The 15,468-nt window shown below is 39.9% G+C and overlaps 2 protein-coding genes across 9 annotated transcripts; one reads left to right on the top strand and one right to left on the bottom strand.

Annotated features, from left to right (window-relative positions):
* Positions 1-517: 517 nt before the first annotated feature.
* On the bottom strand, positions 518-6,997 carry SLC2A8 (solute carrier family 2 member 8). 3 transcript variants are annotated; one of them, XM_065854062.2, is made up of 10 exons: positions 6,833-6,997; positions 6,494-6,653; positions 5,542-5,748; positions 4,819-4,918; positions 4,443-4,654; positions 3,578-3,721; positions 2,908-3,016; positions 2,035-2,208; positions 1,273-1,418; positions 518-1,118 (listed from the first exon to the last, which is right to left on the bottom strand). In XM_065854062.2, the coding sequence occupies exons 1-10, from the start codon at positions 6,889-6,891 to the stop codon at positions 981-983; spliced, it is 1,449 nt and encodes a 482-aa protein (XP_065710134.1). In that variant the 5' UTR covers positions 6,892-6,997; the 3' UTR covers positions 518-980. The 3 variants fall into 3 exon arrangements, with proteins under 3 accessions (XP_065710134.1, XP_071673352.1, XP_065710136.1); XM_071817251.1 differs by lacking the exon at positions 5,542-5,748 and having other exon boundaries at positions 6,833-6,975; XM_065854064.1 differs by lacking the exon at positions 6,833-6,997 and having other exon boundaries at positions 5,542-5,744; positions 6,494-6,616.
* Positions 6,998-7,102: 105 nt separating this feature from the next.
* FBXW2 (F-box and WD repeat domain containing 2) lies at positions 7,103-14,938 on the top strand. 6 transcript variants are annotated; one of them, XM_065854087.2, is made up of 8 exons: positions 7,146-7,281; positions 8,781-9,290; positions 10,345-10,386; positions 10,477-10,539; positions 11,275-11,408; positions 12,023-12,109; positions 12,747-12,916; positions 14,337-14,938. In XM_065854087.2, exons 2-8 carry the CDS (start codon positions 8,801-8,803, stop codon positions 14,623-14,625), a joined length of 1,275 nt encoding a protein of 424 aa, XP_065710159.1. In that variant the 5' UTR covers positions 7,146-7,281; positions 8,781-8,800; the 3' UTR covers positions 14,626-14,938. The 6 variants fall into 6 exon arrangements, with proteins under 6 accessions (XP_065710160.1, XP_065710159.1, XP_065710156.1 ...); XM_065854088.2 differs by having other exon boundaries at positions 7,103-7,281; positions 8,873-9,290; positions 10,345-10,539; XM_065854084.2 differs by having other exon boundaries at positions 10,345-10,539.
* Positions 14,939-15,468: the final 530 nt, after the last annotated feature.

Genomic DNA, 15,468 nt, shown 5'->3' with positions numbered 1-15,468 from the left:
GTACCCTGCTTGCAGACAGCTCTGGATCACTGTTTCCATTTGAGTTCTCCAGAAGTTTTGTTTCAGACATGTTACTCATTAAGTGCTATACTGGGCCTGTGATACTGGCATTTGTGTCTAAACATTACCCATGTTTGACAAGAACTATAATATAGCACTGGTTTGTGTTTCTGGCATCTTCTAGGCTTTCAGAGACCTGCTCTGACTGGAGATCTTTACCCCTTAAATTAACACTACAAAAGATAGGTTTCCTCCTTTTCTGGCTAAAAGGAAGTTGTTACTGTCTCTAAGGCTTTGTAATTCCTTTTGAAAAAGCAGTCCTCTTTCCAAAATTTAAAATACATTATCCTAAGAGCTAAAGGCCTCCTTGTGATTTAAATGCATTCCTAACCAACTTGCCAGCAACAGGATAAATAATGCCAACTTAACACTAACGTCCATGAAAGTCAAGCATTCATCTCCAGTTGAGACCAAGATTTAGGCATCCCAAAAATAGAAGTGACACAAAGATTAATACTGCGGTTAAAATTAACGTTAGCCAGGCTACATCATTCATTTATTTGCTGTGACAAGTGACATAAGGGAAGGGTAGAGTGCAGCAATGAAATTTTGTGTCTTTAGTTACATAATGAGATCTTAATTTACTTTTTAGAAAAAAATTTCACGGTCACTACATTTAACATTCTTGGTCATTACAGTCAGTTTGCACTGGGTGCAAGAACACAGGAATCAAAGAAAAATAATACGTCCAAGACCTGCACAAGGGAGATTTACTATACAGGGAGTGTGCTGAACTATATGCAGATCCCCATTGATTTTTTTTTTAAAAAACAGAACTCAGATTTTTCCAAAATTCATTATAACAAGTTGATAGCAGATTTAGTAACACAGTCACTAAACTTTAGCAATGCAGTTACTTTCAACCATAGCACCATATTTCATGATACGAAGGTTTTGTAGCAATATAAAAAGCCTTAGGCTTAAATTCTTCCAAAGTAGGCCTCAATTTGTTCCAGGGTCTGTCCTTTCGTTTCAGGAACATAAAAAGCTGTAAAGATTACATTGAGGCAGCAGAAGGCAGAGAAGAGCCAGAATGTGCCACAGGACGTTAAGAAGCCCTGAGAAAGGGGAAACAACAAAAAACCCCACATTATTACAGCTCACTACTGTACAACTACAGTTCTATATTGCCAGAGAAGACGATAGCTCAGGAAAATGTTTAATAAATTTCCTTATGAAAAGAAACTTCAGATTGTAATGTATGATGCTTACTATGAAATCATGAAATTCTTTGGTTACCAAGAAGGCCATAACCCAGTTCGTTAACACACAAGCACCACTTGATATGCCTCTAGCTTTAAGTGGGAAGATTTCAGATATCAACAGCCATGGAACAGGACCCCAGCCAAGGGCAAAACCTGCAATTACAAACAGAAGAGAATAAATGCAAGTACATGCTACAGGAAGAATGAATGATGCCCAAGTGAGTCATGTAAGGGGGATGCAGTTCGCACTCTGGGTTCTTGGATTATTCCGGTAAACCAGTACCTCAACCAGAAGGAAAGAGAGTAGGTTATTTTAGGGCAGCACGATAAGCACTAGTGCATTTTACATCAAATTACAAGAATATTCTTAACAAGCAGAACTTCTTGCCAACAAGTATCTGAAGGGGTAAGCTTAAAAACACACCTTGTTTCTAACTGCTGCTGCCTTGCACCATCACAGAATTCAGTGTGGCGGCTCAGACACGAACAAAGACTGTTTTTTCCATTAATGACTGCAAAGCAGTTTAACCTGAGCACTTACTTACTATTAGCACAAGGAAGTACAAATTCATTTTCCAGGGAACTGGCTTAACTAAGCTGCTAGCTTTATCACCAGGATTGTGAACACTCAGTCCACCTTTGTGCTATACACTGAAATGTCTGTCATAGACAATTCATTTCCATTCATTGATAATGTGACACAATGGAACAAATTTGTCAGAAAGTTTGAGTTTCATATAATGGCTACTTCAAAGCCCGTTCCACTTACCAGCAACAAAGAGCCCTAGGCTCACTACTGCAAGCCAGGATACGCTGCTTTCTGTTCCTGGTGATGCTGAATTTAGTGTGAACCATACATCAGGATTTGATGAGTTGTTTCGATTTGGAAGGACCATTTTAAAGTAAAGTCCAAACAATGCAGTACTGAGCGCCATGATTATCCCTGAAAAGTAAGCAATAATCAAGTTGTCACTGGCTGCCACTTGGTCAGTCAAATGTAAGATGTGCTGGCCCCCACAGAAGCGTTTCATGGAAGATACTGTTCTTGGAAATAAACACTGGGCTTGACAGGAGTGAAAGATGCTAGACAAGCATTCTAAACACTAGGCAAACAATACAGTCTTGACAGCAGACAACTACTATTGCGTGTGCAGCACAACGAACGTATCAAACAGAATTAGTTTTCTTCAGCACATTTACTCATACAGTTAAAATTTTTAACTATGGTCTTATATAACTAAACACCACAATCTGCCATGAAATCAGCAGCAGCCACAGAGAAACTACTTTGAAATAGCCATTTGTTGACAACTTGGGTATGAGAATGTATCATGACACTGAATCTCATTAAACTGAAGAAGTATCACAGTAGTAAGAACTGTCTCCGTGACATAGCTATTTCAAAAGAAAAACTGGCCTGGGAAGAAAACAAAAAGGTAGATAGATAGCCACATGCAGTTTCAAGGGGTTCCACCTGCAACAGATACACATAACATGATAGTTCCCTCTTGTGAATTTAAGTCTATAGTGATATCCACTTAAAAATGTGTAAATTGCAATACTTAATTTCCTGAACAGTTAAGATATTTATGGGTACTATATAATTATTTTTTACTGGACAAAATTTAGTAACATGTTTTACCAGATATGTAAAGCAGCACTTTTCGTCCAGTTTTATCTATGATAAGTGCAGCCACAGCAGTGAAACATACTTGTATGGAACTCACAACAACAGAAGCCATTCTGCTGTCCTGAAATAAAGTAAGAGGTAGGGAGATTTTGCTCTTTTGGGCTGACAAGAGGATCACTTATCAAGCATTACAAATACATTTGCTTCTTGAATCTGAATGAAGACAAACTATGCCACAGAAATTAATAGCGGGGTGAAACAACGGGGAAAAAAAAAGAAGACATCACCAATTAACACAATATACTCGTCGCTTAATAAGCTTTAAGCCACAACTGCTCCCCAGAATTCCACTTGCTCTGAAACACTGCATTTGCAAGTCTAAAAAAATAAAATTACATAGGAAGATTACTATAATAGGAATTTCTATCAATATCAAAGTTTCAGACCAGCCAACTGCAACATACATTTCCCTGCCCCCCCCCAAAAAAAGGCATGCCAGAGTAACACGGGTAAAAGGGCACCTAGAATCCAAACCAAAAAAACACCACTAGAACACAAACCCTGTTATTTATGACACAGGCAGGATCATTTATCAAGTCAGTTTCTTACGTGTTTTAGACTTATTATACCACTAAACTGAAACTATGAGACACCTGCCAGTTTGGAAACACACCCCAATTACCTTGAAGTTTGCCTCTTCAAAGATAGTCTCTGCATAGAACATAACGGCATTAATGCCTGTTATTTGCTGGAAGAACATTAGAGCAACACCAATAAGAAGTGGCCTGTAGATTGAGGGGTTCTTAAATTCAGAAAGATTCAGTCCCTGTTAAAAAGATTAAGCAATGATTTGGTCAAAAATTTCATCTCTTAGATCAAAGAACAAAAAGAAAAACAAAAATCCTTCTCAGAACATTTCAGTTTGTTCAAACTCAGTAAGTCTCCCTCTCCCACCTTAGCAAAACCTAAGTGTCTTAGCAGTAAAAATGTTCATATTTGAAGTATTTGAAAACTCCAGAAAAGCTTTTTCCCCTTTTCTTAGGTTCTAGAGACAGAGAATAACAGTACTTTATCTACAAAGTTAATGTGAAAGAATCCATGGTTTGCAGAAACCGAACTTCAATTATTAGACCTGTCTATTTAAACACACATCTCACAAGAGGCTAAATGATGCTTTTAGAGACACAAGAGAAAATGCATTCACACATATAGGAAATAAGCCTCAGAGGTGTTGAATAATCCTATAAAATTGCTAAATAAAGTAAATAAACTAGACAGCTGTCATACAATTAACAAGCCCAACCGCCACTTCCGTACACTGATGGCAGCCAGTGGTGACAGCAGCTGCAGCTGAAATGCAGAGGAAAAAGGTTCAAAGAATCTCACTTGCTTCTTGAGTATCGTTTGTGTAAGGGAACAGGTTTGGACCACTGGTTGTAAAAAGGCCATTAACCAAGCTTTGGTAAAACCTTTTTAATTACATTATATGGTTTCAGATATTATCTCCATACAAAATGGTGTTTAAGAGTAAATCAGATTCTTATCACCTCCTCCTGAACACTAGCTTCAATTTGCTGACATTCCCATTCATGGTCCGCATGCGGTCCCCGCAGGAAGCACAAAGCAGCTATGGCTTCTGAGCGTTTGTTCTGATTCAGCAGAAATCTCGGTGTTTCAGGCATGAAGGACATGAACAATAGCATTATGCAGGATGGAAAAGAACACAACACTGCCAGCCAGCGCCATTTTAGTGTCATTCCTAGGTAACAAAAGGGAAAGAAAGAAAGAAAGAAAGAAAGAAAGAGGACTACAAACATCTATTAGTTGTACAAAAAAATTAACATTTACTTCCAATTCTTCAGCATAGTTCTTTCATTACATGTACTAATTCTTTTTTATAACCCAGAGCCCTAACCCAAATACCTGCAACATAGGCTCCCAGTATTCCAGTCACCACCATCAACTGAACACAAGAGCCAAGCATACCACGGACTTTAGGATGAGATACTTCAGATATATACACCTAAAACACAGGAAGAAAACATCTAATAAAGCTATCCAATTTTGGATCAAGGACTTGATAAGTAATTCATTTCTGTAAAAACACATATGTATTTCCCAGTAACTCCTCTCCTTTAAAAAGGCCTCAACAAGATGAAGTGAGTAGAAAAGTACCATCTCAGAAATGTATATTGGCGTTATGAAAAACCCTGGAGGAAACAGAGGACCTAAGCCAGAAGAAAGCTGATGCAGTATCAGTATCCCAAAGGTAAATAAACTTGCATTTGTAAGAGCCTCTTTGGTTAGCCATATTCAACAAGAAATGCATAATCTCAAAGAAGTCTGGAGCTTAGAACACTCTTTGCATAAACACAGGGCCCAAACCACATATCAAAATGTTTGCAATGAAAGTTTTGATTTTTTAATTTGACATAAAGAGTGCAAAATTATTTCATTCTCCATGAAGTTCAAAACTGACAAAAAAAATCAGTTTCTTCTAAATTCACTAAGTGCCTTAGCTACAGTTATTCAGTTACTTCACCCAAGCCACCTATAATACTGCTATGGAAAAATAAACCAAAAAACCACACACAAACAAAAAACCAATTGCACATGCACACAAACCCAGAAAAACTTCTTACTTACTGGAACAACAAGTGAAGTAACTCCACTGGCCAAGCCTGTCAGCATTCGTCCAAAATAAAGCATCCAAACATTATGAGCAGATATAATAACTATATATCCAAGAACATATGGTATTGAGCACAGCATTAGACTCAGCTTTCTCCCAATTTTATCCACAAGATAGCCTCCTAGTACTCCTCCGACAGCAGCTCCTAATGTTACTACTGACTTCAAAAAACAAGTAAAAAAATTATTATACATACATATAAATAAATATAAAAATAAATAACAGCAATTTCTAAAAATTTTGAAAAATAGCAGCTTCTAAAAAAAAGTGCAAGAGTAAGCAGGTGTTTGGATAATAAAGATAAGCATTAACTTCTTAATCAAAACACAGCCAAGAAGCAATACTCACCACAACTGAACAGCAAGTAATTTTCATATTACATACAAAGCTCTTTCAATGAACAAAAAAAAAAAAAAGCGGCATTAACTGTTTCTTAATCTGTCTGCAAAGCTGTCCATTCATAAACAGGCCTTTCAAACTGCTTTAAAGCCCTGAAGAATATGTTGTCACATCTAACCTGAAGTCCAGCCTGTATCCAAGAAGCAAATATTCCTCATGCTGATGAATTGCACTTATTTATTAAAAAGTTTGTTTTCTGTGGTCCCTTAACAGGTTCGTTTGAGAAACACAGGAATGGTTAGAAGAAATTTTAGCATCAAAAATAGGTTCAAACAACAGGGGCATTTATTAATACGTGCTGAGAGCTATTCAAGCATAACAGCACTGTTACTCAGGAAAAATTTAACCAATCTCTGAGTTTAAAAAAAAAAAAATTGATTTCATTTTTAAGATCTGCATTTACCCTCATTCTCAGGAGGAATAGGACCCCATCATATGAGCAGCATCCTCTTGACCTGTGCTTTCAAGTGAAACCACGTAAAGGTACCGCATCACACCGAGACGTACCCCAAACCACGAGGCTCGATCGCTGTCCAGTCTCAGGTCAGGGTCGCTGATCTTGCCCAGCTCCGGAATCACGGGGGAGCTGTAGCCCAGCGCGAACCCGAAGCTCAGCGGTCCCAGGACGGCGGCAAACGCGGCCAGGTACAGCTTCGTGTTCCGCACTCTGTGGCAGAAGAGGCCGACACGGATCGCACCGCGCCCGCCTTCCGCTCCCGGCCCCTCACCGGGGCCGTCAGAGCTCGGGCGGGCGGCAGAGGGTTCGATCCAGCGCTCAGGCCGCCCCCGCTACCGGTCGTGCTCGGGGCGCCCTGAGCCCGCTAGCGCGGGGGCTCCCGCGCTCACCTGGGGCCAGAGTCCGAAGCGGGGTGACCCAGCAGGGACCGAGACTCCTCCGCAGCCATGGCCCACCCGCGGGCAGCCGGTACCGGCAGCCTCTGCAAGACACCCGCCTGGACGGAAACGGCTGCGCGGCAGCGCGCAGTGATGACGTTGAGGTTGTGCCGGAAGCTGCCTGATCCGGAGAGCAGCGAGTGCCGGGGAGCCCTTCCCGCCCGTGCCCGCCGGTCGGCCCGGCGCAGGGCCCGCGGCGGGTGCGGCTGAGGCGGCCAGGCCCGTCGAGCGCGGCCAGGCCTGTCAGAGCGCGGCCTCCTGCCGCGGTGTCCGCGAGCCGCGCTGGGAACCCGTCCTGCCGTGGGAGCGATGGCCGCGGGGAAGCCCCAGCCCTCGCCGGGCTCCGCGGGGCCGCGCCAGCCGCCTGCCCGGGGACGCCCCGCGCCCGGCCGCTACCTGAGGTGAGCGCCGCGGCCCACGGGACTCGGGCGAGCGGCGCCGGCAGCTGTCGGCAGCAGCGGCGCTGAAATCTGCGGTCCTCGCCGCGCTCTGTGCGTGCGGAGGTACATGGGAGGGGGCGGAGGGCGCGGATCGGGCAGCAGAATCACCCGGGAAGAGCCTCACGCACGGAGCTCCGAGCAGCGGGAGCCCCGGCTGCCCTTGGCGTCAGCGTTAGCTTCACGTATTGAATATAACAAACACCTATTTTTTTATCTCATAGGGAGCCTGTTAGAAAGAGTTTGTTTCAAAGAAAAGGCACGCCTGCTGGCACAGCAGACCGATGCTGCTTGGAGTTGCTAAGAGCGCTTATGAGCGCTGTCAGGAGCAAAAGTTACTCTGTGAACTTGTGACTTAGTAGGAGCAGCTGTTTCTGTGCCTCTGACACCCAGTACCTTCTTGTGTTTTTATCAACAATTGCATGCCATTTGCAGCCTTTCGTAGTGTAGACTGTACTTTTCTGTACTACTTTGCCATGTTAAGAGGTGTACTCTAAGATCTGATTCTATGAAGATAAAATGCCTGTATAGAAATAAACGCGTTATTGACTCCCACTCAGATTCCTCAATTCTTTGGGTTTGGGAGCTTTTACAAATTAAATTCAGCCAGTTTTCTAACTATCTGACTTAGATCTTCCAGAGAAAATGATTATGGCATTTTAACTGTTTGCCTCATGTTTATCTTGTTAATCACTTATCCAAGCTTATTGTTGGAACGTGAGATGCCACGGGATAGTATAAATGCATACAGATCGTGTAGTTTAGGAGGTAGTATGTCAAACCTTCAATTTCATAGTTAACTCTTTTCATTGGAAATAAACTGAGAAAGAAAAAAAAAAAAAAAGGTTTAGGTCAAAACAGTGCAAAGATCTCAAAACTGACACTAGATCAGGATAATGTACAGCCTTTACACAATGGAAGATAGAAAGATATCTAACATATCCTTCAAAACAGTTTTTCAGACATCTCTCTGTATCTTTTTTAAAAAGCTACAGTTACCTGCTTTGTGTTTAAAATGGACCAAGGTATGAGTAAGCTCTGTCAGTAACTAGCTTACCACTGCTTATATACTTTGGTTTCTTCCCTTTATCAGTATAATCCATGAGTAAACTCTAAAACAGTGTTTATTTGCTATAATAGGTTTAAAACTTAAACTAACCCTTCCCTTATTGGATTCAGAATTTGAAAGTGATAGCCTAGAACAAGAAAAATGTTTACATCCATGATGAGTGCTAACTTTCACTTTCTCCATACAAGTCACTTCTAAGTCTGATGTGGGACAAATGATAGTTCACAGTGCCTGCAAATGCTTAGTCCTAAACTAATGAATACTTTAAAATGTGTTTGATCACTTCAGTCAATGTGTTAGCATGCCATTTGGAATACTGATGTACCAGTAATAAAGATGTGATGCTTATGTTGTTTTCTGAACAGAACTAATACAGTATTTTGATGTATCACAGGTAAATTTTTCCATAACCTTATGGAGAAAAAGGACTTTGAAGCATGGCTTGATAACATTTCTATTACATTTCTTTCTCTGACGGACTTGCAGAAAAATGAAACTCTGGATCACCTGATTAGCTTGAGTGGAGCAGTCCAGCTCAGGCACCTCTCCAATAATCTAGAGATTCTCCTCAAGAGGGACTTCCTCAAACTTCTTCCACTGGAACTTAGTTTTTATCTGTTAAAATGGCTTGATCCTCAGACCTTACTCACATGTTGCCTCGTCTCTAAGCAGTGGAATAAGGTTATAAGTGCCTGTACAGAGGTGTGGCAGACCGCATGTAAGAATTTGGGCTGGCAAATAGATGACTCTGTTCAGGATCCCCTGCATTGGAAGAAGGTTTATCTAAAGGCTATTTTAAGGATGAAGCAACTGAAGGACCATGAAGCCTTTGAGACATCCTCTTTAATTGGACACAGTGCCAGAGTATATGCACTTTACTATAAAGATGGACTTCTGTGTACAGGTAGGAAGGACAGAAAATCTGGAGTCTTATAATTCTTTGTTTTCTCCTCCCACCCCCCTATATGATTTATGACAATTTGCTTTTCCTTTACCAGACAGCTTATTTTCATAGTGCTAATGCTGTTTAAGATGATTCAAAATTACTTTATTTTTCCATTTCTGAAACATCTGGCACACCAATAAACTCATTAGTCACTTTAACAGGAAAAGAAGGAGACCAATTTCATTGTTGGTTAAAAAAGCAGTAACAGCTGGTACTATGCTTCAGAGTAGTGAGCACAGTTGAGAAGTACAGATATGTCAGTTATCATCTTAGAGGATAACTTCCAGTTCCAGGGACCTTATTTGGGCTATGTGATCACTTGCAGTCCTTAGGTGTGGCAGGAAAATTCTGTCTTCTTCCTTGGAATAAGACAATTTCTGATACAATCTGTAAGTACTTTCAGGCCACACCTGGAGTACTGTGTCCAGTTCTGGGCTCCTCAGTACAGGAGAGGCTTGGACACACCGGAGAGTCCAATGAAGGGCCATGAAGATGATGAAGGGACTGGAGCATCTCTCATAAGAAGAAAGGCTGAGAGAGCTGGGACTTTCTAATCCTAAAGAAGAGAGGGCTCAGGGAAGGATCTTATCAATGCATGTAAACACCCGAAGTGAGGGTGCAAAGAAGATGCAGCCAGGCTCTTTTCAGTGGTGCCCAGTGACCAGACAAGAGGCAGTGAACACAAACTGAAACACAGGAGATTCCCTCTAAAACTCTTACTGTGAGATTGATTGAGCACAGGTTGCCCAGGGAGATTGTACAGCATCCATCCTTGGACATATTCAAAAGCCGTCTGGTCATGGTCCTGGGCAACCAGCTGTAGGTGGCCCTGCTTGACCAGAGGGGTTGGAAGAGTTGATCTCCAGGTGTTCCTTTCCAACCATAACCACTCTGTGACTCCATGAACATACTATATTTTAAGCAAACATGGAAGATTAATATAGGATTGGAAATATTATTTAGTGTTTGCTTCCAATTACCCTGTTGTGTTTTTTTTTTTTTTATATTCTAGGATCAGATGACTTGTCTGCAAAACTGTGGGATGTAAGCACAGGTCAGTGCATATATGGTATCCAGACACACACTTGTGCTGCAGTGAAGTTTGATGAACAAAAACTTGTAACAGGATCTTTTGATAACACAGTGGCCTGTTGGGAATGGAGCTCTGGGGCAAAGACACAGCATTTTAGAGGACATACTGGTGCTGGTATGTTGAACTTTTCAATTTTTAATTTTGCCTGTCAAGTAACAGACACCATCATCAAACAACTTATAATTTAAGTCACCTTTTCAGGTAGAGGGGAAGCAGCCAGAACAGATCTTGATCTGTCTACCCTTGAATAATGCCAAATATTAGCCATGTAGTGTTTTGCAGTAATACTAAATGCCATGATTATTCAGTACTTTTGAGTCTACCAAAAATACTCAAACCTTAGGCAGCACAGAGCACATGGCAATAGCAGCTCTGTATATCTCCAGAATGAAGATGTGCTTACAGCAAAGAACACAACAGGACCTGGGAATCTGTATTTGCATTTTGCTCATAATTAAGATCTCTCTCCTCTACTACAAAATATCCTCAGTTCAGCTGTAGGTTTGTTCCCCTGTGTGCGAATAATGAGATGTATCAAATGTACTGATCCTGCTGTACTTTATTTACTAGAACTCTTAAAACATAAACTAGCTTAAGTTACACTTTGCCATAATCTAACCATAAAGAAACCACTGATGTACCTGCTCTTCATTTGGACAAAAATCAGTAATTTTGCAATGTAAACACAAGAATCCAGAGCAACAATTCATGTGTACAGTGTAAGAATAATAGTTAAAGCTGTAGTAGCATATGCATTTAGAGGCTATATGACCTAGTTGGCGTCTCGCTTACAGAAGAATGTGCGCACAGAGATTGGTGTTCCTTATTTACTACCCTCCTTGCTTGTAGTTTTTAGTGTGGATTACAATGATGAACTTGACATTCTGGTCAGTGGCTCTGCGGACTTCACTGTGAAAGTATGGGCCTTATCAACAGGAACGTGCCTGAATACCCTTACTGGACACACAGAATGGGTCACTAAGGTGGGAATATTCATTTTTATTTAATCTTGAAAAAGTTTGTAATATGTGTTCTAAATTTCTGTTTCCTAATCCTAACCCTGCAGGTAGGTGTAGAATCTGGAGAACATAAAGAAATACTGCAAAGTAACATCTCAGCAGAAAAAATACTTAATGAAGCTGTAGTTAAACCTTTCAGACCATTGAAAATATTTCTATTCCAAAGCAGCTGGAATAATATTATGAATCCATGTTTGTTCAAAGACTGAATAAAAACAATTGTTCTTAAAGAAGGCTGTTTTTAAAATTATGTAGAAAAACTAATGATCTTGAATACTAAAATCTGAGCATGAAAAGCGTTCTGAAGACAAGAAACAGTACTTCTGAGTACTTCAGAACTTGGAAGGTGGGGGGATGATTCTAGAGGTGAAGTACATATGTTCACTTATTAATACAGTAAGTTGTCACTAGTAGGAATAAGAAAAGTGTAAACTGTAGTTTCCATTCAGTTGCTAAAAATATTCCTATTGCCTTTACACAAAAGTACAGTACGCAGTTTGTCAATGAAGTGAAAAATGCAAATGAAAGTTTGGTTATTTAACAGCATCAACATAAATTATTACATCCTTCAATTACAGGTAGTTTTGCAGAAGTGCAAAGTCAAATCTCTTATGCATAGTCCTGGGGATTATATTCTTCTAAGTGCAGATAAGTATGAAATCAAGGTATGTACCATATATCATGTTGGTACCCAGGGAAATAAAATGCTTGAGTGGTTTGCTGAAGTTTACAAATAATATACTTTCTTTTAATATACTTTCTTTTCTCCTGTATTCTCTGCTTGTAAAGTTGCGTACAAGACATGTAGCTCTTTGGAAACTAACTTTTCAATGCTTTCCTTCATGTTTAGATTTAAAGGATAGCTGTACATAAATGGTAATGCAAAAAACAAATAAGTGTTTTCTGTGCATGCCTGTTACGCGCTAACTTGACAGTGAAGCGCTGAACTGCAAGTGCTGTGACTGCTGGGGACTTCAGGGTTGGAGAGTGCAGTAGTTTGTGGCTACGGAAGCGCCTCATAACTGAAACGTTGTTACATTCCTGTCCAATTAGATGGATGATATTTCTACCCCATTCTTGAAAGCACCCATTTTTACTGGGATTTTTTAGGCTAGAAATAGCACATACTGTAACAATACTGTAAGACAAGTCACTTACAGAACTGATGTGTCTACCTAAAGGAGAGCAATATTTCTGAATAAACTTGCACACTTACTCAATGCTTAAAGAGAGACTGTGTAACGGTTTGTAACAGTGTATAATGCGAGTGTTTTATGATCTTAAATTGTGTTTTGATTGTAGATTTGGCCTATTGGAAGGGAAATAAACTGCAAGTGCTTAAAAACACTGTCTGTTTCTGAAGATCGCAGCATCTCCTTACAGCCCAGATTGCACTTTGATGGTAAATACATAGTGTGCAGTTCAGCACTAGGATTATACCAGTGGGACTTTGCCAGCTATGATATTCTCAGGTAAATATTTCAGTTGAAGACTTAGTCTTCTTTAAGTAAATAAGAAGTAGAACATATTAGTTTTAATAACTTAATTTACATGTAGGCCAAAAGAATCTTGATAAAGGTAAACATCTTACTTGACACATGTTGCCAGGTTTAATTCTAATTTTTGTCTGCCAATACAAGTTATTTGATTGCTGTTCTGGTTTCTGGCCACAGCCTAGTCCTCTTTTGTATTTTCATCCATAAGCTGAAGAGATTCAGTATAGACTTAAATCAGACTGCAGTGCTGTAGTTGTGAACGTGAAGCTGTAGTGACTAGAAGGTAAGGTTGCCATGGAGGCTGCTCTACAGAGAGCCAGGCACCCATTTCTGGGTGTCCTTTGAGGGGACAAGAAATTAAAAATACTCTTTTTCCTCATAGCACTACTGTTCTGTCATCCTTGATAACGCTGTGGAATGACGGTGAAATCTACCAGACTGCAGTAAGGGATCAAACCAGATGGCATTCTGTTTCCATAAAAAGAACGAGGCTGTATCTGTTAGAAATGGTGGCATCAAAGATTTTAACTTATTAAAGAAAAAAATGCAATTTAGAACTCTTAGCAGACGCCAAATGTTTGTAGAGTATCTACCATAGGAAGATCTAGTCCAAAAGAAGTGCATCTTATCAATAACTGAGTAATGTCACATCTTAATTAACCTCCCATCTTTCAAAAGATAAAGATGTTATCTTTCTACTGAGAACAGATTTTTCATCTCCATATGTTTTTGTACCTCAGTTTGCTGTGTTCTGTACTGCTATGATCAAATGCTCAGTTCTGGAAAAACTAACTCTTCAATTTCTGTTTAAAGTTTTATTTATCAAGGCAAAAATACCCTAGAGGTGTAGGGGAACTAGCAAATACTTTTATTTCTCCCCAAGATGAAAATGCTTAAATTATGCCAGTAAACCGGCATTCTGTTAAGGACCAATCTTGAATTGTTTATCTTATTATCACAAGGCGGCATTTCTGCATTTTATTTCCAGCTTTTGGAAGAGTGGTCAAAAGAAGAATAAGAGGTAAAACCTCTTAAAGATATTGAGTCATTAAATCCCTATGGAAATTCACTGTAAAAAACAAGTACATTTGCTCTTTTGTGTGTATCTAGAAACAGGAACTTTTTCCCCTTGTGCTGTGGTCTTTCAAACCTTAACCTTTACTTATGTTCAGAAGGGTCTGTCCTGAATGCACAAAGCCAGAACTGAAACGACCGGCCTGACTGCAACCATGTGTTCAGTTGCTTAATTTGAAAAAATTGCATCCAGTTCTTTCTAAAACTTTTCAGAATGAGTTTAGATGCTTATTTTCTATAGATACATAAGGATTTGGTTTAGTAATGCAGGTTGATGACTACATCATGACAGAGTTTCTAACAATGTTGCCTTGTCTTCTAGGGTTATCAAACCTCCTGATTTCTCAAATGTGTCCTTGCTGGGCTTTGGAGAAATATTTGCTCTACTGTTCGATAACAGATACCTGTACATAATGGACTTGAGGACAGAAAAACTGATAAGCCGCTGGCCTCTACCAGAATACAGAAAGTCAAAGAGAGGTTCAAGCTTTTTGGCTGGTGAAATGTCTTGGTTAAATGGACTAAATGGCCAAAATGATATGGGCTTGGTTTTTGCCACCAGTATGCCAGACCACAGTATCCATTTGGTGTTATGGAAAGAACATGGCTGAAAAGCTCACATATGCAGAATCTTCAGGAATATATGGACTATCAGCAGTGTGTCCATAAAATGAGACTTTGCATGAACCAAAGTTGCACACCTAATGGTATCATCATGCAATGCACAATCATTTACTTTTATCTGGGCATTGGGGAATGGGTTGTTCTGGACATAATGCAATACAGCATGCTAACAGTATTCACCGCAAAATTTTGTCTGTACTCATGTTTAAGCATACCTGTTTGGGCTCTTAAGCATAGCTTGTAATGTTTAAACCATTCAAATCCACCATCAAGTCTGAAATGAAGTAGCATTTTACCTGACTTCTGACCTATTTTTTGTTGTTGAAACAAAAGGTGAAGCTACTATTATAGAACCGTAGGCTTTTGTACATCTAACAGCAAATACTGGTTACAGTGTGTGGCTGCTTAACTCAAATGAGAATATAGCAAACCCTTTCTCTCTCTAGTATCATTCTCTTCAAAATGTTTTTTCCTTATGATAGCTTTAAATACTTAGCCTTTGAAACAGAAGAATCAAATTAGTCCTTTAACTAGGATCAGTTGCTAACAATAATAATTTAAGTTCAGGAACATGTCAATATGAACTCTCCTCAGTGAAAATGAGCCAACTTTTCATCTGACAGAGCTTGCCATCACAATTAACCGTAGAGAACCTCTGACAGCATTCATCGTGTTTGCTGATGGTAACTCAGAATGGCTTGATCCCATATTTCCTGTATTTTGTGTGAGAATGTAACTTAGTTCACGGCTAGGTAGAAATATAATGAATGAGAAAGATGATGTTCAGTCTCAACAGCAAGAGCCACTCTCTTACATTAAATGATGTCTAG

Source organism: Patagioenas fasciata, chromosome 20 (genome assembly GCF_037038585.1).
Source record: "Patagioenas fasciata isolate bPatFas1 chromosome 20, bPatFas1.hap1, whole genome shotgun sequence".
Classification (NCBI taxonomy): domain Eukaryota; kingdom Metazoa; phylum Chordata; class Aves; order Columbiformes; family Columbidae; genus Patagioenas; species Patagioenas fasciata.
Note: the sequence above shows the minus strand (reverse complement) of the source record. Positions and strands in the feature narration are given on the sequence as shown.

Bases quoted from the DNA above. Each gene is read 5' to 3' on its own strand.
- FBXW2 (XM_065854084.2), top strand. From the start codon at position 8,801: ATGGAGAAAAAGGACTTTGAAGCATGGCTTGATAACATTTCTATTACA. The intron at 9,291-10,344 runs GTAGGAAGGACA...TTTATATTCTAG, and splicing joins AGATGGACTTCTGTGTACAG to GATCAGATGACTTGTCTGCA. The intron at 12,917-14,336 runs GTAAATATTTCA...CTTGTCTTCTAG, and splicing joins GCCAGCTATGATATTCTCAG to GGTTATCAAACCTCCTGATT.
- SLC2A8 (XM_065854062.2), bottom strand. From the start codon at position 6,891: ATGGCTGCGGAGGAGTCTCGGTCCCTGCTGGGTCACCCCGCTTCGGAC. The intron at 6,654-6,832 runs GTGAGCGCGGGA...CTTCTGCCACAG, and splicing joins GCTTCGGACTCTGGCCCCAG to AGTGCGGAACACGAAGCTGT. The intron at 3,722-4,442 runs GTGATAAGAATC...TCTTTTTAACAG, and splicing joins AAGCTAGTGTTCAGGAGGAG to GGACTGAATCTTTCTGAATT.